A 27,984-nucleotide genomic window follows, 5' to 3' on the forward strand; every position below is an offset into this window, starting at 1 on the left:
GAAGGGGGTGCAGGGCTCATATGAACGCTGCTAACCCTTCATTTCTACTGTGAATCATCAATATGGATGTAGTAAATAATGAAAGAAAGAATTAAGTCATGAAAGAAAGAATTAGGTCATGAAAGAAAGAATTTAGTCATGAAAAAAAAGAAAGAAGAAATTAAATAATGAAAGAAAGAAAGAATTAAATAATGAAAGAAAGAAAGAAAGAAAGAAAGAAAGAAAGAAAGAAAGAAAGAAAGAAAGAAAGAAAGAAAGAAAGAAAGAAAGAAAGAAAGAAAGAAAGAGAATGAAAGAATTAAGAAACTTTTTGATTCAAACTCTACAAAGATATATTAGGAGAGAAAGATAGATAGATAGATAGATAGATAGATAGATAGATAGATAGATAGATAGATAGATAGATAGATAGATAGATAGATAGATAGATGATAGATAGATAGATAGATAGATAGATAGATAGATAGATAGATAGATAGATAGATAGATAGATAGATAGATATGAGATAGATAGATAGATAGATAGATAGATAGATAGATAGATAGATAGATAGATAGATAGATAGATAGATAGATAGATAGATAGATAGATAGATAGATAGATAGATAGATAGACTGTAGGGTGGCAAATCTTCTAAGCAAAATGGGCGAAACTACAGAACAATACAGCCCAAAATAAATTAATAATCTCTAAAATTCTGTGTTAAATAACCACAGTTTATAGTAAAATCCCATGAATTCATCTGATTCAGGTCAAGTACTTGGCAAGTTTCATTGGGATTTACAGATACTGCAAGATTGCCCAGCTGTCTGACATACAGCAACTGGCAAAAAAGCAAACAAGGGCAGCTTACAATTCTGGATCATTCTCCACTTTTATATTTAAAGGGTTAACTGAATGTTCAACAAACTTCTGACATGTCATAGTGACATGTCAGAAGTTTTGATTGGTGGGGGTCCGAGCACTGAGACCCCCACCAATCGCTAAAACGAAGTGGCAGAAGTACTTCTGTGAGTGCTCAGCCACTTTATTTCTGTTCGGCTTTTTCCGGAAATCAATGTAGCGGAGTACGGGCTCAATAGAAAGTCTATGAGCCCATACACCGCTACATCGGCTTACCTGAAAAAGCCGAATAGAAGCGAAATGGCTTAGCGATCACACAAGCACTTCTGCCGCTTCGTTTTAGCAATTGGAGGGGGTCTCAGTGCTCGGACCCTCCCCAATAAAAACTTATGACATGTCACTATGACACGTCAGAAGTTTGTTGAACATTTAGTTACCCTTTAACCTCCAAACTCTTATCTTGATGCTATTTCTATCACCAAATCCTTCAGGATTTCAAAAGCTCATCCCGATCACCACCGTGCAATTAATGTCTTCATCAAAAGTTGCCAGTAGCTTTGGCATTACTCTTCATCTATAGTATTGCAGTGGTCATAGTTTATTAAAAAAGGCCATATGCATTATCTATCACTTTATAGATAATAAATACTTTCCTCTTCATTGTGCCATTCCTCTGTTATTCCTCCTGGAAATGTATAAATACAATTACAAATGGGTGTTCTAGCATTCTCTTTGCGATCACCACCGTGCAATTAATCTCTTCATCAAAAGTTGCCAGTAGCTTTGGCATTACTCTTCATCTATAGTATTGCAGTGGTCATAGTTTATTAAAAAAGGCCATATGCATTATCTATCACTTTATAGATAATAAATACTTTCCTCTTCATTGTGCCATTCCTCTGTTATTCCTCCTGGAAATGTATAAATACAATTACAAATGGGTGTTCTAGCATTCTCTTTGTCAATAAAGTTTGTGTCTAAATAGTCTGACACTATCAGTGCTAACAGTTTGCAGGGACTGCCCCATTGACAAAGGAGTGACACACAGTTGTCAATGTATTTTTACATTTCCATGAGTACAAAAGAGGAACAGCACAACATGGAGTTCTAGGGAAAGATACTCCAAAATTGTTAGTTTGTGGGGCTGTAAGTGTTAGCTAAAAAAACAACAACAAAAACAACAACACATCCGGGTAGTGAACAGATCCTCTTTGTTCAAAGCTTCAAAATGCATGTCAACATTTATATTAGAAGGGCATGGGAATCCAAACACTCACGCCAGAAAAAAAATTGTGTGCAGTTACTACAATTTATATCCATATAACCAGGCATGTGCCCATGTGCAGGGTGTTGGGTGCCAACAAAGCTCCCTGCCTTGTCCAGTGAATTTAGTTATAAAGTTAGGGCATAAAAAGAAGATTTTGCCCTGCTTGAAGTGAAGCTAAAATTCTGTATATAATTATATAGACTATAAATAATGGAGGAATTAACCCCCGATTCCCCCAAAGTCATGTGCATTTTTGGTAATTACTCATTGAAAATCAATGCCAATTATAATTCATGATGGCTCTATAGTTCAGAATTGTAAGAGTTCAGAGACTGAAGGGATGGATCATCGTACAGTACATCTTCTAGGTGGTGGGGAGGAGTAAGAAACTTTATTTTAAACAACTTTATACATCTGCAACTTAAAACAAAAGTTTTCTTAATTATTTTGTGGTATTATAAAGTACTGAGAGATAATGTTTTAGCTTATTAATATGCAAATAGTATCTTTAGTAAATAAAGAAATCCCTGATATTCAAGCTGTGAAATTTAATATGCAAATATTTAGAAGTCATGGAGTGCTCCAACTGAGATTTTTTGTGTATTAACACTTTATGCTTCTAGATAGAAAAATACAAAGCACCATACTAGTAATACAAATACAAATCGATAAACCATGCTTAGATTTATTTTCATTGGCATAATGTAGGTTGATAAATTTCAGCCTGTGAGCCGTGATACTGAAGTCCAGTAAGTGTGTCCTAGGGGTTTTCCACTTTGGACATTCCCTTCTAGTTAGAACGGGCCCAAAATGATGAGCTGATCACAGGATGTCCCACTGCTGAGGCCCTTGGCGATCAACTCTAATCAGTGGTGGAACCTGGCGACAAGCGTTGAATTTTCCTGCAGTGCCACCACAGGGGAAATCCAGCATTACACATTTCCAGTTGAAACTAATGGGCTGTCCATGTAATACACAGTTAAAGTATTCTGAGTCCTCCAGAATGAGATTCCAATCCTCACAAGACCAAAAGCCAAATATTGAGCAATGATCACCAGTTTTAAGACTTTTCTGATTAAAAGATTTGATAGAAGCATCTTTTATGTTAGCATTTTAGTTTTGGGCTATAGGTTCTCTACCCTAATAAGTGTGTTTTATATTATCTGCATAATTTCCAATAAACCAGAATATTTTATTTATTTCATACCAAACAACCGGAAATGCTGTTAATATCGGTTTTAAAGTAATTTGCAGTGTTCGTAGCATAAAAAAAAATACCTTTCTCACTATCTTCTGCTTTCCGCTGTACCACTTTGTGCTGCTGCTAATCTGTGCTGCTGGGGACAAGCTTCTAGCAGAATCAGTCTCCTTCCCCATCTGGGAGCTGACAACATAGTTCCCTCTTACTTCTCCTGCAGATAGGTTTCATTGTATTTAGAGTAGTAAAGATATATACTGTGTGACATTCACAGTATGCATTCCCTTAGAAATCAATGAAAATATAATCAAATAAAACAATGAAGACCGAGAGAGCGTGTGCAGGATACATATCTGCTTTCAAGATTCAGAGCTTTACAGTCCTAACAAGTTGAGAAGTGGTCTCCTCAGCTATACTGTCATTCTACAGCAGAGGCTCTGCTCCTTCCCTGGCAAGCTGAGAAGGTATTTACAGCTATGCTGCCAGATAACTACAGAGGCTCTGCTCCTTCTCTGAGAAGTCTCAGTTCTACTACCATTCTACTACATAGTCTCTGCTCCTTCCCTGACAAGCAGGGCAGAAAGCTATTTCTATTGGCTGCTCTGCAGTGAACAGAGGATCACTATGCAGAGAGAGACCTGGCTGTGGGTGGAATGGCTTAGCATGCGTGTCCACCAGCGCTCAGATAATTAGGTAGATATGCACATTGCTATACACTTTAAACACCAGCTGGTACTATATAAGTTAATGTCAAAACTCTTCACTGGATCATTATCTTTTAACAGCATGTCAATTGCAAACAGTTTTTATTTTTTATGAGCTATACAATGAATGTAATTTTTAATGATGGGACAACCCCTTTAAGTTCTATGCAGCAGAGTAAATCTTAATATAATTCCTAGTCATGTGAAATTGTGTATTTAATTGTATTTATTTAGACTATTCTCTTTCAGCTTGTTCAGCATCTATGTAGTTTCCATTCAGAAAATAGGGTATTGTAATGCAAAAATTATTCTAGACGTATTATTTATTTGTATAGGATCCTGATTTTAGTACTTCTTTTATGTCTTTAAAATAGTGGAAATATAGTATTACCTGTAATAATAATAGCGTATTAGGCTTTCTTTATGTCATAATAGCAAAACTACCTTGAAGCTGCAATCTATAAAAATGTGTGCAGTTTATGCGTTGCAATATTGTGCCCAACGGAACCAATAGTGTCTGTTTTGAGCATGAAAACAATTAACAACATGTACACATAATTGGCTAAAACTGTATGGGGCACTGATTTATAGTTGAGAAAAGTTTTCTAAGTGTGTCCTGTTTCTATTCCTAGCATACCAACTACAGAGCTGTCCTGATCCTCGGCCATTTCGTAATGGATTTGTAATTGGGAATGATTTCACAGTGGGACACACTGTATCTTTTGAGTGCTACCCCGGTTATTCATTGATTGGAGAATCTGCCCTCACATGCCTGCATGGAGTGAGCCGTAACTGGAATCATCCAATACCTCGCTGTGATGGTATAGTATTTACATAATTTTTTATACATTTTTTAGTAAATTTAAATAATAATGCATTTATTGGTGCATCGAGATGATGTGATTAAATATAGTCAGGGTAGCAATGAAAAAATTTAGCTTTCAGACCAACCATTATAAAAGTTTAACAAGCCCCTTCCCCACCAATACACATCTACAATTTTCAAATCTGGTAAGCCATCAAATAAAATAAATCTTAAATATTTTCTCCTAAATTATTTTATAGTATTAACTAAACAGACTAGGACTAGTGGAAATGATGTGTCTTAATGTTACAGACAATTTGAACTCATAAGCAATAGCCACAATAATTGAGATATTTGAAAAGACTAAACAAGAGAACATACAGTACTGGGTTTTAAAAGAACACTAAATATATAAAATACACAAGAAAATTAATTAAATCCCAGAAATTCCTCCTTGTTTAAAACATTTAATGAGTTCTTCCTCACATGTCCCAGAAGATAGGGCCTTTTTACTATTCTTCTCACAAACTTGCCTACAATACCTATGATAATTGATTGCAGCAGGAGCTCTCCCCCACTGCTCTGTCTGCTTTAGGAGATAAAGATCAGTAAGCCCCACCCCTTAGTTAAAGTCCACCCCATCCCCCTGCCAGTGAAATATGGATGGGATAATGAAGAAATTAACAATTTTTTTTATAAGACTGTTTGTTTCAGAAGCTGCATAAAATTCTGCAGAGTGGGGAGGCTTCTCTTCTGTTCACTTTTATTATTCATTTTTGGGTTTAATGTTGCTTTAAGAAGGTACAGAAGTAGCAAAGTTTCACTTTACTGATAACTTGCTGCAGCGTGATATCACACAGCATAAGCCATTGTAAAGCCATTAAAAAGGTCAAATCAAAGATTCTTGCCACTGCGTATTTAAAGTGTTAAAAAGAGTCAAGTAAATGATTGCTACATCTGTATATATTAGAAGGCATACATCAGTGTGTTATGCATAGACACAACACTGATAGGGCTAGTTCACATGTTGCGTAAATACTGCAGATTTTCCGCAACGGAATTTGTTGCAGAAAATCTGCAGCAAATACAGTAGCAGCAAAGTGGATGAAATAAAACAAATCTCATCCACACGCTGCGTAAATACTGAGCGGAAAAAATGCTCAGAAATTGACCCGTGGTGCAGAGTTCTACTACGCAGCATGTCAATTGTTTTTACATTAACGCTGCTTATTTGTTGAGGGATTTCCCCATTGAATTCAATAGGGATGTAAATCCTGCATCAAATAGAAGTTGTTCTGGTTTTTGCGGCGGGTTCGCAGCGATCCCACCGCAAAAAAGGCAACTCAGAAAACAAAACATATATAATACTTACCTAGGAGTCCGTGTTTCATCCTCCTGGGATGACGCTTCATCCCATGTGACCGCCGCTGCAGCCAATTACAGGCTATAGCAGTGGTCACATGGATAAAACGTCATCTCAGGAGGCCGGCCTGGATGACGCCGGAGAGCCGGCCTCCTGGGATGACGATTTATCCCATGTGACCGCCGCTGCAGCCAATCACAGGCTGCAGCGGTCTCCTGGGATGAGACCTCATCCCATTAGGCAGGCCTGGTAGCAGTCCAGCTAAGTGCTGCAGTGCATGTTCCGGGTGAAAAACTGCACCATAGTTTGGTGCGCTTTTTCGCCCGGAATTCCCTGCGGCGCACAGGGCGGATATGCTGCGTGCTATTACGCAGTGTATCTGCCCCGGGTGAACTCAGCCATAAAGTCCAAAGGTAAATTGTAAGGTACCAATCCACAGGCACCAACTAATACATTCAGATTATACTCAACAGGGCCAAAAAATTAAGAGTTAAAGATGCTCTGTCCAAACCAATGGAAACACATAATCTTCACTCATCAGAGTTTACTAAATGTTTTTTTGTTAGCCTGCATGTTTGTCGGGTCATTTGACAAACTGCATGTCATTACTGGACCCTCCGGAATTACTTAACTTTTATTGTCATGAATTACTACCCTATAAAGTGTACCTCCAGTGATCCACCCTAAAAAAAATGTTAGGATATGCACCTCAGTGTATAAATCCTGTACAAGTTTCTAATGTAAAATTGAAAAAAAACTTGTTTTATGTTGTTTGACAGCAGCATTCACTTACAGACTGCACACTCAATTCATTTCAATATGGAGTAGCCTAGAAGTAGACATGCATTACTGCGGCCTTTTACTGTGTCCTACTGATATCAGCAGGATAAATGGAGAGATAGCTAAAATAACCGAATATCTTACGCAAACAGAAAATTGCAATATGTGTTTGTCACAAAAACTTGCCAGCTAATGAAGTCCTGTGATTACAGCAGCCTCTGCACTGAATCAAGCTGTGGGTAGAAGCACACTAAAAGGGGGAGTTTAATGTGAACTAGGAGGCTCGTAGAAACAGTGACCGTTACCGGGCTGCAGGTCCACTGTATCTGGAACATAACATGCATTGATAACTTTCTGTTTGTGAATTAAGAAGGATAGGTCTGTAGTGCAAATGGACGAGCTTTGATGGGAAAGGCTTTACAAAGGTACTGCTCATAAGGAACTTTTTTATTATTCATTGAGTGTACGTTTTAACAGCTGTTTAACTAGTTTTTTTATGCAAACTGCTGAAAATAACAGACTTGACTCCAGAATCTCTGCTGCTATTAGGTTGAAAATGTCAGTTTTTATGCACACCTCATTTTAGTTATTTTAGTTTCTCATAACCTGTCATTTAATTTCCCTTACGATAACACAAAAACTATATTTTCACTGCTGTGGTACAGCACTTGGATGACTTAAGTATATGTACTTGACAGGCTCTTTAGCATGTCACTCATGAAGTCCCACAGACTTAAATATTTACAGGAGATTCTTACCATCCATGTTTGCTAATTCTTTTTCAGCTCTCTGTGGAGGAAATATAACGGCAATGAATGGTACTATTTATTCTCCTGGATATCCAGATGAGTACCCAAACTTTCAAGACTGCCTATGGCTGGTCAAGGTTCCCCCAGGAAATGGAATATACATCAATTTCACAGTTCTCCAGACAGAACCCATTTATGACTTCATAACTGTATGGTAAGCAGATGTATTCCTTATTTTGGGATGGATTAAACTTGTTAATCTGCATAAATTTTTACAGTGCAATTAATCACAGAAAATTATTTTGAAGTGTTACTATTATGATCAAGCAGGATGTATTTTGGAAATTTAATATGTAAAGCTAAAAAAAAAAAAGTCCATGAGTTATATTCTCTCAGTAGAATCAAAACTTTTTCTATTCGTTTCCCAGAATGGCAAATCTGCCTAGTTATGATGCAATAAATTCCGCTTTGCTGTAATACAGTAAAACTTTAGAACTTCCTGGACAGTTTAATGAAATCACTTGTTTTCTGTTCTCAGGCATTTTGGGAAAATGAGAGACTGTATTGTTCCTCAATGGGATTACTGATGGAAGTCTAAAAATATATCCCCATTATCATTACTTTATAGGTTCTTAGACCTTCCAGAATCATTTACGCACATAAGAGTGACTGATAGCTGCTTGTCTTATAAGTTGTTGATCAAAAGAATGTGAGGCAGTACTATAGACCGTAAAGAGATTCCAACTCCTAAAAAAAAATATTCTAAATTACCCCAAATCTTTAATAAAGCTTACCTTTTAAATTTGACACCATTGCATACTGTTGGTTAACAAGATCACCTCCTGCTTGCTGTGGTCTTTGCAAAGTGATGACGTGTTGTCCAAAGCCACGTCTTGCAGCAAGGAATCACTGGTTCTAGCTGTTAAAGGGATTGCATGCATTCTACTTATGAATGTCATATTACCTAACATTAAAAGTTACATAACTTAAACTCATGGCATATCTCCAGAAATTGTGTATCCCCCTCCCACTCTGTAACTTGCACTGCAGGACAGGGAACCGTCTAAGTAATCGCGGCACAGAGATTTATCACATGACTGCTAAGTCTATAGGGTCATGCACAGGCAGGGAATTCTATGGTCGCAGCTGTCTGATTGTCACCATTTACATCAATTACTGTCTCCAATGGGGCCCATAATTAATTTCCATATATTCAATACACACACTAGGGCTAATATTAGGATTCGGAGAACCAATATAAACATAACTGGAAAAAACAGACAACCGCTCCCGTAACACCTGATAGACGTTACATTATTATTAATAAAAAAGGAAATATTCTGTAGCTGCTCCTATATTTGGCTACCAGTATGTCCGTAACTAATGTTAGAGCATGGCTCATATGTGTTGTAGCAGTCCATCGTTTAAAGCTGCTATTTATCTTCTAATAAATGTTTATGTCAGAGCTTAGTTGTCTGATCTAAAAATCTCACAATCCTTAGGACACTAGAGATACCACAGATAGATTCCGTGTGTAGCAATTTTATCTCTCCTCACAGCTTACAGATATTCTGCATGGTGTCAGTCATTGCTTTTTTTGATGGTGATACATGAACCTTCTTTCTTTACTATCATTTAATCCAAAGTCTCATATTTCACAGTTTCAATACATATGGATGACTCAAGTGCTCACATAAAGAATATTTAGAAGTGGCAACTAGACTAAAATTGGCAAAATAAAAATCTATCTATCTATCTATCTATCTATCTATCTATCTATCTATCTATCTATCTATCTATCTATCTATCTATCTATCGATCATATCTATTTATCTGACGATCATTTTTCCCTCTCTTCGTTTCTTTCGGTAGATATGAAAAATACCATAATTTTTAAACCTAGTAATCAGGTATTCCTAGTAAAATGGCAAAAAGGCAGAATAAGTCCAAATGGTGTTTTGCCATAATGTCACTGGCACTGCTAATGGTACAGAGACAGGTGAAAAAACCTGGGAAACTGTCATTATTCCTACATAGCAACTTTGTGGATCTGATCATTTTCCAGTGCAAAGGTAGCAGACTTACATGTGCATTTCTGTTGACTCGAGGTTAAGGATTGAGCGGATTCGAGAAATCTTAGATGTGCGGTTTAAAGGATAGGGCAGATCAAAGGTTTTCCCCCCGAGGCAGCAGACATTTGAGACTAAGGAAAGTGTAAAGACCTTAACGGTTATAGAAAGTTCTAGTAAGGTGGCTGAGAGAGAAGTGGAAAGAAGATGAATTCAGTATCTTCATGTTGAGTTTAAAAAGAGGAAGGAGAAGAAGGAGAATATACCTGATAGACAATCTGGCACTCTGGTTAGCAGAGAGGTAATATCGGGGCTAGAGAGGTACATTTGTGTGTTGTCATCAAAAAGTGGTACTGATTTTATGAGCTTTCCAGGTAAAATGTATGGATGGAGAAAAGCCAAGGTCCCAGGACAGAGTCTTGAGGGACACCATTCACCAACAAAGAGAGGACGAGACAAGGAGGTGGTGTGTGAGTTGGAGACAGTAAATGTATGGTTGGTGAGGTATGAGTAGATCCAGGAGTGGGCCAAGTCTTTAATGCCAAGGAATAAGAGAATTTGGAACAGGTGGAAGTGATCTACAGTAGCAAAGGCCAAAGACAGGACTAAAAGGAATAGCAAAGAATAATGTTGTTGGGCTCTGTCTCTGCACCTCTCTCATCTGAGCATAAGTAATAGAATAAAAAAAATAACACTTTTCTATTTGCTCATCTCCCCAACCTAAAGTACTGGGTGAGGGTTTGGAAACCCCCATAAAACTAGATTCTAGCAGACCCTCCTTAAAATGGGTGGATAGGTCCACAAATATGTAATGTCTATGCTCACCTTAAAAAAATCAGATTTACTTTTATCTGAAATGATCACTTTTTTATACAGGTAATTGGCATGGAAGCTTGTTCTAGTAATATCAGTTGCATTATCTTTTAAGACCAAATTTAAAGTAAATACAGCCCTTTTAATGCTGTTATTTAAGGGGTTGTCTCAAAGTCAACAATTATACTGAAGATAGGGGATACGTTTCTCATCGCTGGGGCCCCACCACTTGTGAGAATGGGGGTCCCAAACCCCCAGAACCTCCTCACTGCACCCTAGGCAGTGAGTAGGAACTTGAATGGAATGGTGGTCGAGCATGTGCCCGCCACTCCATTCAATGTCTATGAGACTAATGGAAACAGCCAAGGGCATGCTGGACCGCTGCTCCCTTCAATAGGGCCGAGCAGTAAGGAGGAACAGTGGGTTTAGGACCCCGTTATATCAATCGGTGTGGTTCCTAGCAGTAAGGTCCCCAGCAATCAGACAGTTATCATTTATCCTGTGAATAGGTGATAATTGTCGATTCTGGGAATACAACTTTGAGTCTAACATACTAGGTTTATTAGTTTTATAATACATCTTTATAAGGATCGGGACTTATACAGAGCTTCAAATCCCCAGCTTCCCTTCATGCCCCCCCCATCTTACTGAAGATAGATCGATTATTGAATTTAATGTAATAATTGTATGCAGTAAGCTCCTAAGCTCCCCCTAGTGGTGACTGGCGGCCGACAAAATTTGACGATTTAATTCTATATCCATCCAGGCGATTTAGAGCTCTGTATCTGAAATAAATAGCTCCATTTCCCTTTATTAAGAAATGAATTAGTGTTCATTTACATTTAAAAAAAAAAGTTTTTTTAAGGGTGGACATTTACTTCAAGATGTTAAATAATTTAGCTATAGATTAACAAATTTACAATTTTATTTTTCATATTGATCAAATTTGGTCAGACTAGCAAAAAAAACTTAAAGGGCTTGTCAGGTTTAGAAAAAACAATTTTCAAATGCTATTTTAGGGAATTATTAGTTAACAGATGAAATCCTAATTTTTTTATCCAGAGCAGAGATCAGCTACAAAGGGCCGTTTCTCTTTCTTGAGGACCCAAGTTGTCCATGCATTACATGGACAGCCATTTGATTTTAATGATAACTGCTGTAATGCTTAATTTCCCCTATAGTGGCCACTGTGGGGGAACTAAACGTTCCCCCAGAGATTTCAGCTAGTGCCAGATGGTTCTAGTAACTGGAAATCCTGTGATCACCTTAATGTTGGGGGACTCCTCTAACAAAAAGAATTGTCCAAAGCAGAGTACCCCTTTAAACTGGTCATATACATAAAATAATTGTCGTGTACAACATTCTTCAGGCAACAATTAACATTCCCCATTCTCAAATGCACACTCAGCTCAGCAAGAAAAATGATCAAAGGTAGATAAGTACCTTCTAGATATTTTGAGCATTGGCTTTCTAATGGGGGAAGAAGTTTTGGTTTAGTGGGAAATGATCGGATGGCAATGACCCAGCCAGACGAGTGGATAGTGGGAAGAAATTGGCTATGTAAACAGCTATATGCTATCTCTGGTTCTGGAGTATTGCTGTTATAACATAGTAATGCAAAAAAAAAAAAAATTCTATCTTTAGGTAAATTATGAATACACTTTCCCAATGAATATGACATTTATTTAATGCAGTCCGAGTTAAACGTAGTTGACCGTTTGTATATTAAATACAGCTACTCTAATGAACTGTGTGACATTGCGGCATTTCAGAAGTTTTGCAACTAAAATATCAGAAGTTGAAAGTGTGTAGCAAGGAAATTAAATTTTATAGGTAATATTAAAATCCCTTCCAGTTCCATGATCCAGCTTAAAATATGCACCAGGAAGCACTGAAAATGACTCTCCTGCTTAATAGTCATTTTTTTCCAATATTAAGATTTTTTTTTTAATAATAATACTTGGGATTTTATAGAATTTTCTTTTGCATGTGGCATGGAATATTTAAAAGAACACTAAACACAGAAATGAATGATAAAAGTAACTCGGAGATCTCTTTGCCCCCAGTGTTTGTCAGTCTGCAGGATTCTCGACATGTTCCCAGAGCAAACAGTCTAGGCTTTAACACACGCCAGTGTTTTGTAAAATGTAGCAGCGTTATTAGTGGTGTTTGAAATGTATTGTAATTTTATACATGCTATTTATCTTTATGGTGTTTTTTAAGTGCTATATAGAAGTTTATGGGACAAAAAACATCTGGAAAAAACGTCATAGCAAAAGCATGCTGCGTTTGGAAAATAACTGACCACTTAAATGCCTCAAAACGCCACAAACCAAAACGGAGTTGTATGTAGTGTGTTTTATATTTCACTACAGAATTTAATGTAACATCTGGCTGCATCAAAAAACACTGTTAAAAGCACTATTACAAAGACATCGAAAAACGCACCAAAAACACAACAAAACGCTGTTTATGAATTATTTAAATTTCTTTCCAATCTCTTCCATTTTTGGCTGGCAGATGGATGAGGGGAGTGGCTTCATCAAGGGGTGGAGCTTAGATTTCTTTGTCTCCTATTATAGACAGAGCAGGAAGGGAAGGCTCTGGTGCAGTTGTCTTACAGCCAGACACAAGTTTGTGAGAAGGAGGAGGTGCTGATCTCATGGGACACATATAAAATAATTCATGATATTTTCCTCACAGTTTTGCAATAAGAGACAAAATAGGAGGTAGATTAAGGGCAGAATTTGAATGTGTTTTTTTTTCTATGTTTAATTTTTGTTTAATGGTTACTCTCTTAACATTATTGTAATCACAAATTGTACAACTGTCCCAATAGTAGAATAGAAAATATAATTTTAGAATTTCTTTCAGAATTTCTAAAGGGGAACACGCATATTTGGGCAGAGACCCTGACCAAGTAGGGGTAGCTATTGAATGCCTCTTTCCATATTGATCCCTTAAAAAAGTAAAGAGTTGTTCCTGCCATGCTGGTGACTCCATTGGCACTGTTGGTGTTGTAAGGAAAGAAACTAGGCCATAAGATCACCATGTAAGGTTGACTTAACGTAGATTTGAACTGATAGTGGTCAGTTTGGATGGTGGATTGGTCCTTTTTTTATGAGCAGTTCATAAATTTCTAGTTTCGAAAGATTTTCCTTTCTCAGAAGTGATGGCATATTACTAGGATATGCCATCCCTTTCTCATCTGTCTGCGGCCAACGGCAGGGACCCCTATGATCTGAGCACTGCAGCTAATTAACTAAAATGATCTGTGCTGCAGTTCCCGGAACAGCCAGTAGTCCGGGAGTGCCTCTGTGCAGGAAGAAACTTAGAAGTATTCTCAGGAGCAGTGGGCGTCCTAGAAGTCAGACCGCAACTGATCAGAAAGTGATGGCATACAGTAGCGAAATACTAATACAGCCATTTTAATCTTACCATACATGACTGGTCTAATTCTATGGCTTGTTCTAATGTCTTGTTGTCATGTTAGGTATGAGCTAATGAGCTTCTCTGATGATCTTGTACATAGAAAATTTTGGATAACCTTTTGCTAGTGAACCTGATCTGATCTGATAAGATCCTGATCTGTAAGGAATGGGAAGGATCTTGGTCACTGCAGACATGGATTTATCTATAGGCCCAGTAGGAATTTAAAGGGTGCTAGAAGCTGTCATCGGACCACAATGTTCTCCTTTATTTTGTAAGAGCAGACAATTTTTAAGGTATACATGACATAACCCCTTCCCGCATTATCAAGGGTCCCCTTTCTGCATCCTGACGTGCTTGTACATGATGGTGATTGCACAGGAACAGAAACCGTGCCCGCACAACCACCATGGGAGCCCGCCTGTGACTAACAGTCAGGCTCCCGCGGCAATGGCTGGGATTAGAGAAACATCCAATCCCAGCTGTTTAACCCCTTAAATGCAGCGGTTAATAGCAAACGCTGCATTTAATTGTTTTGAATGTCACCATCGACGTCCAACAAAAGCAGTCGCCGACCGTCCATGTGTTGCCATGCAGCCGGAGAACTAACAAAGGCACCAAGGCCTGTCATGACTATATGTCTATTTCACTGTGCCGGAGGCATGGCCTTATAGACTGCCTGTTTTACACTGACTGGCATTAATGCTTTGGTATACTGAGTATAACAAAGCATTATAACAGCGATCAGAAGATCGCATTGTGAAGTCCCCTAGTGCTACTAAAAATAATAATTGTAAAACAGTTAAATAAATTTTATTAAAAAATCAAAAAATAAAGTCCACAGTAAAACTATTTTTTTCTAAAATGTGGTTTTATTTATTAAAAGTGTAAAACATAAATTAAAAAAACCCATATATCTTATTGCCGCAATGTTAACGACCTCAACAATAAAGTTAATACGTTAATTTAACCGCATGGTGAGTGCCGTATAAATAAACAGGGTTGAAAATTCTTTTTTTCTATTCCCATTGCAAAAAAATAAAATAAATATTAATCAATATGGCCGCGTAAAAATAAAAAAGTTATGACTCTTGGAATGCAGCGATACAAAAGCGAATAAATTTAGTTAAAAAGTGTTTTATTGAGCATACATAGTAAAACATAAAAAAAAGCTATACATATTTGGTATCACCGCTTTCGTACCTTCCCACAGAATGAAGTTAACATGTTCTTGACGCCGCATAGCGGATGCCGTAAATTTAAAACACAAGAAAATGCTGAAATAGCTGTTTTTCAGTTTTCTCCCGCAAAAACGTTCATAAAAGTGTATCAATATATTATATGCACCCAAAAATGGTGCCATTCAAAAATACAATGTATCCCACAAATAAATAAGCCCTCATTTGGGTATGTTGATGGAAAAATAAAAAGTTATGACTCTTAGAATGCGAAGAGGAAAAAACGAAAAATAATTCTTGGTCATTAAGGCAAAAATAGGCCTGATCATTAAAGGCTATGTAAACCTTTGAAAGTGTTTTTTTTTCCATTAAAATGTCAGTCAGTATGTTTGGTGCAACTTTCAAATTCATTTTTAGTAAAAATTATTTAACTTTTTTGAGATACAGCTCCATTGTATCCTGTATACAGATCAGGTGTATCGTTAGTTGAATCCTGTACCCATCAGGTCCGATTCTGCGGGGCAGTCCCAGATTCCGGGTGGTGTCCCTCTGTCCCAGGCGGCTAGGGGTATGTCCCAGTGTCAACTTTATCTCATCCTCAGGATGAAGATATAGTTGAACCTAATGCTGAAGAAAGAAGACTGTCAGCTCCCTGCTTCAGCATTAGTATGGAGTGGTGGAGCAGATGGAGCTCCTCCACTCATCAAGGACACCCCAGGCACATCGCTACTTTAAGTGTTGAGCCCAGCGTAGCACTTGACTTCACTGTCCATATATGGACAGTGAGGTCAGTGGCTCCCACAGGGGCGGAATCCCCGGCCAGAGCGTTGCCCACGGAGAAGCCCCTGGCTTTACTATCAATATATGGAAAGTGACATCAGGGGCTACTCCTGGAGCGGAATCCCCTGCCAAAGCATTGCCGATGCTCTGGCCGGGGATTCCGCTCTTAGAAAAAAACCCTGACGTCACTGTCCACATATGGACAGTGATGTCAGGGGTTCCTCCTGGAGCAGAATCCCCAGCCACAGCGTGGCCGATGCTCTGGCCGGGTATTCCACTACTAGAGGGAGCCCCAATGGTTCTATCTACAGGGGCTGTGGCACTATCTACATGGACAGTGTGGCACTATATAGGGGCACTATCTACAGGGGACACTGTGGCGCTATTTACATGGAAATATGCTTAAAAAAATCTAAGTCGGGAAAACATGCAATGTATTGAATTGAATTTCTTATTACTTATAGGGATGGTCCAGAACAGGCCTCTCCTCAGATCGGACAGTTTAGTGGCAATACTGCACTGGAGTCTGTCTATAGCACTTCAAACCAGGTTCTGATAAAGTTCCATAGTGACTTCACTACAAGCGGGTTCTTTGTCCTCAGCTATCATGGTGAGTATGTATTTTAATTAATCTTACCCCTAGTGAGAGCATTTATTCCTTATTTATGATAATAGCTTATGTCTACTGGATATATGATTCATGAGTTTATGTTAATGTTTTGTTTTTAACGCAAAATATTTTGGGGGATATGGTCCCATCCACCATCTCTTGACAGACAAATTTCTCAATAAATAATTTTAATGGGATAATATTTTAGTCAGTCATACGTAGGAACCAGATCATTGTCAACTTATTCAAGCATGATTGTGACCTCTGGATTTGCCAAGTGAGGCAGCCGCTGGATGCAGCTCCAAGACAGAGACTAGTGTGCATGCGGCTTTCTCCATTCTGTTCGATGGGAGTTACAGAAACAGCCGAGCCGCACTTCGTTCACCGCCTGAAATCGGCAGACAACAGCCAAAATGTTGTCGATATAGTTGCAGGTCCCAGAGCTTGGACCTGCATCTATCAGACATTTATGGCATATCCTGTGGATATGTCATAAATATCTAAGTTTGGAATACCCCTCTAATATTTATACGTCCCACTTCTGGGAACCCCAGCAATTAGTTGTAAACCTTGGAAGAATCCAGCATCAAGTGTTTGATTCCTCTATAGCTCCACTGCAGGATAAATGAGGCATTACACATTTTCATTGAAATCAATGGTCTGTCTATGTAATACATGGATGTGCCGAGACCTCCATATCAAGAGAATTTCTTTTTGTGGCTGCTGTCCACTCTAATAGATGAGGCTCCTGAACGGTGGAAACTACTGTATTAATTCTGATTTTCCTTTTTTAAAAACTATTTTTTAATGACTTTACAAAAGAAGAAAGACTAAGGAGATATTCCTTATTTTTTTTTTTTGTTTGTTATAATGTTTAACTTAACTTATATAACCATATATAAAACACTCCTCCCACTTAATAATTTACCAAAAATATATACAAAACGGCAACTTAAAAATAAGATATACAATGCAGCAATATAATGCTTGCAATGTATTTAATGTCTATTGTGAACTACTGTGTGTACATTCAGTAACAGTGAGTTGTTTGTCTGTAAGTTTACAGACTTTTACATTTTTTTCCAGCAGTGTTTGTGTCTTTTATTTAACCTTGACTATCTTCTTATCCTGTATTTTAGTTTTATTCCCTGTGCAGTTCAGTGTTCAAGTTCACGGAAAAATCTTCATGACGATAACCTATTTTGACCTTGCTAGAATTGTAATTTTTAGCAATGTCTGGCTTGTTTTACCTGTGGGTACAGTACAGATAAGTTGCTAATAGTTCCCACTAATTCCCAGAACACAAACACTACATCTGCTGGATACAAATGGTGGGGGGGGGGGGGGGCGTATGAACATTTACAGATAAAACTACAGAAAATGGTTCGTGTATTAATGCATTTCTGAGGGAGAAATACAAGATACAAGAGAAAGTTTTAACTGCGAAATGTCTACTGAATAATTACACTGTGTTGATTTATATAATATAGATGTAGCAGATCTAAATTTGTAATTTACAAGTTTCTTGTGAGTACCATGATATCTTAGTGAGACTATTACAATCTGCAGTAATTGATACTTGGGAGAGGCAGGGGAGCTGCATACAGAGCTTTATATCTGTGTTTAGTGTATAAAATTGCTATCCCGCCTTATCTAGGCCTCCAGCAGTACAATACAGCTGTCATTAAATCCCCCACCATTTGCTGACTTTGTCCCAGTCTACACAGCAAAGCTGACAAGTAAGCTGCAGAAATCCGAAAGTGTCAGTCTATTGTGTCTGCTTTAATGGCCAGTGTAAAAACGTCAATATTTATTTTTTATTTTAATTTATCAATAATCACATAAATAATAATAATTTATAGTAACATCTTATTTAAATAATATGTAATTTCTTGTGATATATTAATTTAGTCAAATTAAAATCTAATTGTAAATCTCTCAAATGCTAGTAACCAATAGTCTAGAATTCCTGATAACTTAGCACTAGTCAAAATCATTCCAAGGTAGATGGTAAAAGCTTGTGAGCAGTAATGTTTAGTATTAGGTGGGAGGAAGAAATATGTCAGAAAACATCTTAAACTTTTTTAAGGCAAGGGTGTTTATAAGAGATCCTAATAATATTCACCAAGTAGTCACTTAAATTCAAGGGGCTAACAGAAAATTCCCATTATATAAAAAAAAAATAAGGATCACCTGATCGGCCCACCACCACCTTTCTTATAAAACAAATGGTTGGTAAGCCACCAGTCAGCAAGGGGCATGTGCAGTCTTCCATAAAATAATCGCTTCCTTGTACCTCTGAATTTGGAGCTTGTGGTACATTAAAAATGCTCTAAAAGAAAGAGGTCTGCATGGTAATAAGTCAATATAAAGAGGTGTTTATTTTTAGATGTGCTAGGAAGGACCCAAGTGTCTAAAATTTAAATTGTCCTGTAATTATAACTTCCCGAAAATATTGTATATATAACCATGGGGATATATGATCTCAATGTAAGTACAATCTGACCCTTGCTATTACATACAGAAAAGCCACCCATACTAAATAAATTGTGTCCAAAGATCCTACTGTTTTCTTCAGGATTTACCTACAACCTAATATTTTTAGAGGCTGTCCATCTTCCTGTTGTGTTTTAGATGTTGTCGCGGGGTGTGGACCCACTGGGCCTTACCGCGTAGCGGGATGGCAGCAGGCCAACTATGTACAAAACAATGCCTATAGTCCAGGACGGGTACCTGAGGCAATGTAGACAGCAGCGGTGACACAACTTGACTTTAACTGTAGAGGGCACAGTAGATGCAGAGGATGACACGACTTGAGTTTCACTGTTGATGGCACGGTAGCACGGGATACAGGGTACAGGCAGCAGGAACGGGTAACACTGGGAACTGGAAAACACTGGGAGACCATTTGCAAGACAAACTTTAGGTAGACAACAACGCTCAGGCAAGGATCAAGTGGGCAGAGCCCTTTTTATAGTCCAGCATTCTGGGCTAATTATTGACTAATAACAGCTGGACGCATACTGGCTCTTTAAGGCCGTGCACGCGTGGGAAACAGCCCCAGAACCCGGAAGTGAGAGCCGGCGTCTCCCTGGAGGGAGATGTCACCGAGAGCACAGATGTCCATGGCCGGGGCCGTCAGAGGGTAAGTCTGAATGACGGCTCTCAGCCATAGACGTTACAGTCGTAGGGGTAGACTGAGAGTGGTCATGGTCATGGCCTCTTCACAACCACTATAGTTATCATACACTTATGTCAGGTTAACACAATGACTTTGAGCAGCATTTATCTCTATTTTTTGCAAACTATACACTTAAACATTAAAGGAGTATTCCCAAAATCAAAAGTGATCACCTATCCACTGAACAAGTGATAATTTTCTGATCGCTGGGGGCCCAACCATTCATGAGAACGAGGGTCCTGAACTTCCAGATTCTCCTCAGTGCACCCCCCAAAGCGAGTAGGAGCTTGAACGTAGCGGCAGCCGAGCATTCACCCGCCGCTTCATTCAGTGTCTATGAGAATGATGGAAAGAGCCGAACATTGTACTCTACTGTTTTTGTCATTCCCATAGACTTTGAATGGAGCAGCTGCTCCATTCATTGTCCTCCTCACTGGAGTTGAGCCGTAATGAGGAATGCGAGTTGGGGACTCCTGTTATGATCAGTGAGGGTCCTAGCGGTGGGGTACCCAGCGATCAGAAAATTATCACCTATCCTATGGATAGATGATAATTCATGATTTGGGGTAAACCCTTTTAATGCTTATGATTTAGGGGTCCTGTTCTGGCTCCTGTATTACCTTATTGGTCATTCTTGAAAGCCAATTAAGTCACTCCACCCCCTCCCAGATAGGCATCATGCACGTTTGCTGGGAGTGATCATAGCAATAGTTCTGCATTATCTTTTCATGTGCATGGCAAACCACTGTTTAAACCTTGGTTTTCTTTAGATCATTTCTTTAGAGGGAGATTGTTAGGAAAAGCCTTTTAGCAGAGAGTAAAATTGACATCTAAAATTCCCTTGTATTAAAAAGGATTTCAATTAAGCAGCTGATAACCTTTTTCTTATATTGCTCAAGTTCTACATTCATTATATAATTGTCAAGGACCTTTGTTCTGTCACAGTAAGATCCTAAGTGATTAGCAAGAGAAATGGACAAGCAAGCTGTCACCATCTAATGACAGGTCATTCTGTAGGAAGTTCTGAAGCCTCTCCACGTCCCAGAGCAGAATACGAAAGACCAAGGATAGCAGTTACAGGTGTCTTTTCAAATAAATTGTAGCATGAAGGTAATACAACAGTAAATTAATGTGATACCACAACTGTTGTAAAATAGTAGGATGGGAATAATTGGAAACTATCTCTGGATGTAGAAGTCATTGGTAGAATATCTCAGTAAACATATATTGTGGGTAGTAGCAATTAGTTATGTTTCATGCCTTCTCATCTTTGGAGATGGGGGTTAGAAACTTGACCTTCCATCTTCCGCCCTTGTGGAAGTCAAGAGTTAAAGTGGCCATACACCTTAGATAGCTGTCGGCCAACCTCTTGATCGGCAGCTATTTCTCCTGACGCCACCTATACCAGGGGTGAGATTAAAATTTTTAACAACAGGTTCTGTGTTTTGCCAACAAAGACATACGCGCCAGGGGGGGGGGGGATCGCTGTGTTTCACGGTGTATTGTGCCATGAAAAATTATTCTAATAATCAAATAAAATCATTACAATATTCCAAATACACCCTGTATTAAAGTGGACTCTAAATAAAGAAATTCCCCCTCCAGAATGTTTAAGTGGATTTCCACACTATGTATATATGTCACAAACAATTACACGGTAAACAGTGAGGTCCCTATTCTTCTCAAACCTCTGTCCCTACCTACTTGTACGACCCGACCTAAACGACGGCGCACAACTGGGCGGCGTTCCCTATACTAATGCAAGTGAAACTGACAAACGGATAAGACAGAGACAGTTTGAAATAACAAAGGGTCACCTGGGAAGTACACAGAGGGTGAGGCAGGGCAATTACAAAAGGCAGAGTCAGGCAGGAAGGGTCAAACCAGGAGAGTGCGGAAAAACAAAAGACAGAAGGCAAAGAAAAGTCAGGAGGTCCGCCGGGGTCAGGGGTCACAAAGGAGTCAAAAAGCAAGTCGCTCAGGGGAGTCTGCAACAAGGGAAAGCACCAAGCTAGAAAACTTTAATTACAGGCAAAGGCCAACTACCCCAGGCTGAACAAAATAAGGAGAGGGCGGGAGCAAAGGAACATCAGCCAGGCTTTGATTGGCCTGACGCTCCTGAGCTCCTATTGGCTGCAGACTGCTAAAGTCTGCCAGGCCGGTTGATGCCCGAGCGAGTGACTCTCGTCGTCCTGGAGACCGAGGGAGCCGCAGGAAGGGAGTACGTGACAATGTAATTACATAAGCCTACATACCTACCTACCTACCCACATTCATTATATTAAACTCACCCATTACGTATAGACATACATGCGAACAATCAATATCATAAGCATGCACAGTACATTTAGTAAGACTGTGCACTGTGAGAAGGGTGGAGGACAGTGCGGTGTGAGCAGTAAGCCACAACAAATTTCCCAGCTAATGCACAGATACGGTGCCAGAACCAAGCTCAGTACATATATACAGCGCCAGAACAAAGCTCAGTGCAGATACAGTGCCAGAACAAAGCTTAGTACATATATATATATAGTGCCACAACCAAGCTCAGTAGATATGTACAGCGCCAAAACAAAGCTCAGTACATATGTACAGCGCCAGAACAAAGCTCAGTACATATATACAGCATCAGAACAAAGATCAGTACATATATACAAAAACTAGAACCAGGCTCAGTACATATATATACAGTACCAGAACCAAGCTCAGTACATAAATAAAGCACCAGAACCAAGCTCAGTACATGCTCTTTGGTGCTGTATATATGTATTGAGCTTGGTTGTTATGATGTATATAACTCCAGAACCAAGCACATAGATATATATATACAGCACCAGGGCCAACCTCAGTACATATAAATAGCAGAAGCACAAATACAGCTCAGTACAGACATCATTTGCAAATTCAGTTAAAACACTGTCATATAAGTTTGTATGGCATAAGACTCATACTCGAAGTGACTACAGTACTAATCAGTCACAGGGAGAATAACTATTTACATTTAATGACTCACAGGTGACTCCTTCTCATGTTGGAGTCGTTCTTTTTATCTTTACTTTCCACCCAGTCCAAACCTCTATGAAGAAACCTCCTGGCCACGACCCATTTCTGCAAGGCTTGCACTCAGATGTCTTCAGCTGCTCACTTTTCCAACATTTTCACGCCTATAAACGAAAATAAAATTCTCATGGTGCCACACTATATGCCCCTGAGTATAATAGTGTCATACACTGTGCCCCTGAATATAATAGTGCTACACACTGTGCTCCTGAATATAATAGTACCATACACTGTGCCCCTGAAAATAATAGTACTATACACTGTGCCCATGAATAAAATTGTGTTAAACACTGTAAAGTAATGCACCACACATACGCACGCGCACACACACACACACACACACACACACACACACACACACACACACACACACACACACACTCATACACAGTGCCCCCTGTAGATAGTGCCACTCACAAAGCCCCCTTGTAGATTGTGCTCCTCATAGAGCCCTCTGTAGATCGTGCCCCTCATAGAGCCCCCTGTATAAAGTGCCCATAGAGTCCCCTGTAGATAGAGCCCCCCTGTAGAGTCCCCTGTGGATAGGCCCCTGTAGTACCCCCTAGATAGGGCCCCCATAGTCCCCTGTAGATAGGACCACCCCATAGAGTCCCCTTTAGATAGTGCCACCTGTTGCATCCTTTAAATGTATGAAGATATAAGGTTAGAGATTTTGAGTTCAAGTTAAAACCTATAGCATCCCCTGTAGATAGGCCCCTTATATAGTCCCCTGTAGATAGGGCCCTCCATAAGTCCTCTTCAGATAGGGCCCCCCATAGAGTACCCTGTAGATAGGGCCACTGTAGATAGGGCCCCTTAAAGTCCACTGTGGTTATGGCCCCTATAGAGTCCCCTGTAGATAGGGCCCCTGTAGATAGTGCCCCCTCTATCGTCCCCTGTAAATTGGGCCCCCTGTTTAGTCACTGGTAGATAGGGCCCCTGTATAGTCCCCTGTAGATACGGCCCTCTGTATAGTCCCTTTTATATAGGGCCCCTGTATAGTCCCCTGTAGATAGGGCTCCCTATATAGTGCCCTGTAGATAGGGCCCCCTGTATAGTGCCCTGTAGCTAGTGACCCCTGCATAGTCCTCTGTAGATAGCGACCCCATTACTACCTACTATAAGGAAAAAAAATGTATGCTTACCTTTCCCCGTTTCCACGCCGTCCTCCAGCCAGGCTTCATACAGCGGAATAATGCAGTGGCGTGATGATGTCATCATGCTGACTTCATCAACACTAAACGTCGAATGGCGAGGCATTTTGTGCCTCACCACGGCAGTGCTAGGCAAATCAATTGTATCCGCGTCCAAAGGACGCGGATACAATTGAGTGCAGGGGACCTGTACCAGCTTCCTGCTTCAGCCCGGTTCTGCGAACCGGCTGTAATTTTAACAACCGGTTTGGGAGAACTGGGGTGAACCGGCCAGACCCCACCCCTGCCCCATACAAATGCACGCTTGGTCCAGCCAAGGATGTGCACGTGTCCTCTATGGAGGAAGGAGAATAAGCGGCTGCCAGGCACCTCTAAAAACAAAGTAAAGGGCATGTTAAAATACAGCATGTGTAATCCTTCTTTCCCCCAATACCTGCTGTTGGGGCAGGGTCAGGACAAACCTATACACTTTAGATGGTCGGACGGTCCCTCTGAAATCGCGGGTTCGTCCGACAAGCATCTAAAGTGTATGAGCGCCTGTACGGTATAAGAACATTGAGCTGATTCCCCATTTATTGCTTGATAATAGTGTGGTTTCCATGGAGAAGAAAAACTTTGGGGGGAATTATCAAAAGTAGTGCATAGCAAAATGTCCATACTTGTCCATAGTAACCAATTAGACTTCAATTAACATTTTCCAAAGGGCCTCTGAAAAATAAGAGATGAAATCTGATTGGTTTCTATGGGCAAGTACTCACCTTTTGCTTTGCACTACTTTTGAAAACAAAAAAATTAGATGTCCTCCTGCTGATATGCATTACACAGTTCTCAATAAAATCGTTGGGATATCCCTTTAATGCCCCACAGACATGGTGGGTCCTCTAGTGCGTGAGAGTGATGCTGTTTGTAGCCACTATCCACTCTGGCTAATAAATACGGATGACTAATATAGTAATCCCTATATTAGCCAAAAATACCCTAAAAATTCTCAAAAAAGGGACACCTCTTTAAATACATAGATGATGGCCCCTTAGTGACCACCAATACGCCTTTTCACGGCAAGGTGAACACCGTAAAAATAATCGCAAAAAACAATGTTGAAATTGCAATTTTTTTCCATTGCCCCCCAAAAAAGTCATAAGAAAAGTTAATCAATAAGTCCCATGTACCCCAAAACAGTACCAATCAAAACTATGTCTCGTCCCGCAAATAAACAAACCCCAAAAATCACTACATTGATGGAAATATACAAAAATTACGGCTCTTGTAAAGCGACGATGCAAAAAACAAATAATTTTAGTTCAAAAGAGTTTTTATTGTGCAAAAGTCGTAAAACACAAAAAAAACTATACATATATCTTATCGTCGTAATCGTACCGACCCATAAAATAAAGGTAATGTGTTATTTACACCGCACAGTGAACGGCAGCAGTTTAAGGCCTCATTTACACGAACGTGATATACGTCCGTGCGACTCGCGTGCTTTTCACGCGGGTCGCACGGACCTATACAAGTCTATGGGGGCATGCAGACAGTCTGTGAGTTTTGCTCAGCGTGAGTGCGCTGAAAAAAACTCACGACATGTTCTAAATTTCTGCGTTTTTCGCGCATCACGCACCCATTGAAGTCAATGGGTGCGTGAAAACCAAGAAGGTCGCACGGAAGCACTTCCGTGCGAACTGCGTGATTCGCGCAAGAGCTGTCAAACTCTGAATGTAAACAGAAAAGCACCACGTGCTCTTCTGTTTACAAACATCCAAACGGAGTGTCAGAATTTAGAGATGAGTGAACCGAACTTCACCGGGTTCGGCCGAACTCGTTTTGACCGAACCCGGCAAAAAATTTTGCGGTATGCGACGTCAGGAGACAGTCACTGTCCAGGGTGCTGAAAAAGTTAAACTGGTTCAGCACCCTGGACAGTGACTTCCGATCACAATATACATGAACGTGTAAAAAAAAAAAGAAGTTCTGACTTACCGATAACTCCCGGCTTCTTCCTCCAGTCTGACCTCTCGGGATGACAATTCAGTCGAAGTGACAGCTGCAGCCAATCACAGGCCAAGCACAGGCTGCAGCCAATCACAGGCTACAGCAGTCATATGGACTGCCGCGTCATCCAGGGAGGTGGGGCCGGATGTCAAGAGAGGGAAGCGTCAACAAGGCAACGGCCGGGAGACCGGACTGGAGGAAGCAGGAAGTTCTTGGTAAGTATGAACGTCTTTTTTTTATTCACAGGTTGCTGTATATTGTGATCGGAATTCAATGTCGAGGGTGCTGAAAGAGTTACTGCCGATCAGTTAACTCTTTCAGCACCCTGGACAGTGACTGACGTCGACTAGCCTCATCTCTATGATGGCGGCTGCGCGAAAATCACGCAGCCGCGCATCATACACTGATGACACACCGAGCTGTCAAGTGCCTTTTGTGCATGCAAAACGCTGCGTTTTTTTGCGTGCACAAAACGCACACGCTCGTGTAAATGAGGCCTAAAACGCATAGAACAATGGCGGGATTTCAGGTTTTTTTTCTATTCCTCCGAAAAAAAGTTATATGTACCCCAAAATGATGCCATTAAAAAGTACAACTAATCCCGCAAAAAACAAGTCCTCATACAGCTATGTCGATAGAAAAATAAAAAAATAATTTAGACTATAGAAAAACGAAAAAAATAGCTTGGTCATTAGGGCCTAAAATATTCTGGTCACTAAGGGGTTAATTGGTCCCACATGACATCTATCTTTCAACAAAATTATATGTTAACTTTGAGCAAAAATATCAGATGTCACTGTCATATTCAAGAAGTGCAATGAAAAGACCTTTGGGGACTTTATTAGTTAATAAATAAAAAATTACACTATGCTTTTCCATTTTAACTGGCGCTGCACAGCAGCCCCAGTAACAGGGAAAATCAGCCCTGTTAGGCTGAGTTCACACAGGGCGGATATGCTGCATAAAAGCATGCTGCGTATCTGCCCTGTGCTCCACAGGGAATTCCGGGCGATAAACCGCACCAAACTGTGGTGTCGTTTTTCACCCGGGAATGTCCGCTGCGGAAAACTGCAGCACTTAGCCGATCTGCTAGCAGGCCAGCCTCCTGGGATGACGTTTCATCCCAGGAGACTGCTGCGGCCTGGGATTGGTTGCAGCCTCGGTCACATGGGATGAAGCATCGTCCCAGGAGGCCAGCCCTCTGACGTTATCCAGGTCGGCCACCTGGGATGATGTTTCATTCCATGTGACCGCCGCTACAGCCTGTGATTGGCTGCAGCGGTCACATGGGATGAAACATTATCCCAGGAGGCCGGCCTGGAGGAAGATGCACAGACGCCTGGGTAAGTATAAGATTTTTTTGTTGCATTTTTTGCAGCGGAATCGCTGCGAACTTGACGCAAAAAACACAACTGCTATTTGTCGCAGGATTTACCTCCCCATTGAATTCAATGAGGAAAACCTGCAACAAATAAGCAGTATTTACGCAAATACAATTGACATGCTGCTCCCCGCAGGTCAATTTCTGAGCATTTTTTTCTGCTCAGTATTTACGCAGTGAGTGGATGAGATTTGTTTTATCTCATCCACTTTGCTGCTACTGTATTTTCTGCAGATTTTCCACAACGGATTCCATTGCAGAAAATCCATAGTATTTATGCAATGTGTGAACTGAGTTCCCATAGACGCTGAAAAACGCCTCAAAACACGGCTCAAAAAAAGCCTCTAAAAGGCTATGAGTTTCTTGACGAGTTTTTTTATGCAGATTTCAATGGGAGGTGGAGGCGTCTTTTTCCCGCGAGCGGTAAAACCGCCTCGCGGGAAAAAGAAGCGACATGCCCTATCTTGGGGCGTTTATGCCTCTGACCTCCCATTGACTTCAATGGGAGGCAGAGAAAGCGTATTTTGCGGCGTTTTATGCCCGCGACGCTCAATGGCGTGCCGGGAGAGAAAAACCTGCCTCTAACGGAATTTTGAGGCAGAAATTCCGCCTGCAAAAAACTCTGTGTGA

The 27,984-nt window shown here is 40.0% G+C and overlaps 1 protein-coding gene across 6 annotated transcripts in view; it reads left to right on the forward strand.

The window, feature by feature from the left end:
- Nucleotides 1-27,984, forward strand: part of CSMD3 (CUB and Sushi multiple domains 3) — a 1,175,227-nt gene that overhangs the window by 963,676 nt on the left and 183,567 nt on the right. For all 6 annotated transcript variants that reach the window (XM_075825814.1, XM_075825808.1, XM_075825809.1 and 3 more), the window contains 3 exons: nt 4,646-4,834; nt 7,747-7,924; nt 16,444-16,589. In XM_075825814.1, coding sequence (XP_075681929.1) covers nt 4,646-4,834; nt 7,747-7,924; nt 16,444-16,589 — 513 coding nt within the window. The remainder of the gene's footprint in view (nt 1-4,645; nt 4,835-7,746; nt 7,925-16,443; nt 16,590-27,984) is intronic.

The sequence above is a fragment of the Rhinoderma darwinii genome, chromosome 5 (assembly GCF_050947455.1).
Source record: "Rhinoderma darwinii isolate aRhiDar2 chromosome 5, aRhiDar2.hap1, whole genome shotgun sequence".
NCBI classification, from domain to species: domain Eukaryota; kingdom Metazoa; phylum Chordata; class Amphibia; order Anura; family Rhinodermatidae; genus Rhinoderma; species Rhinoderma darwinii.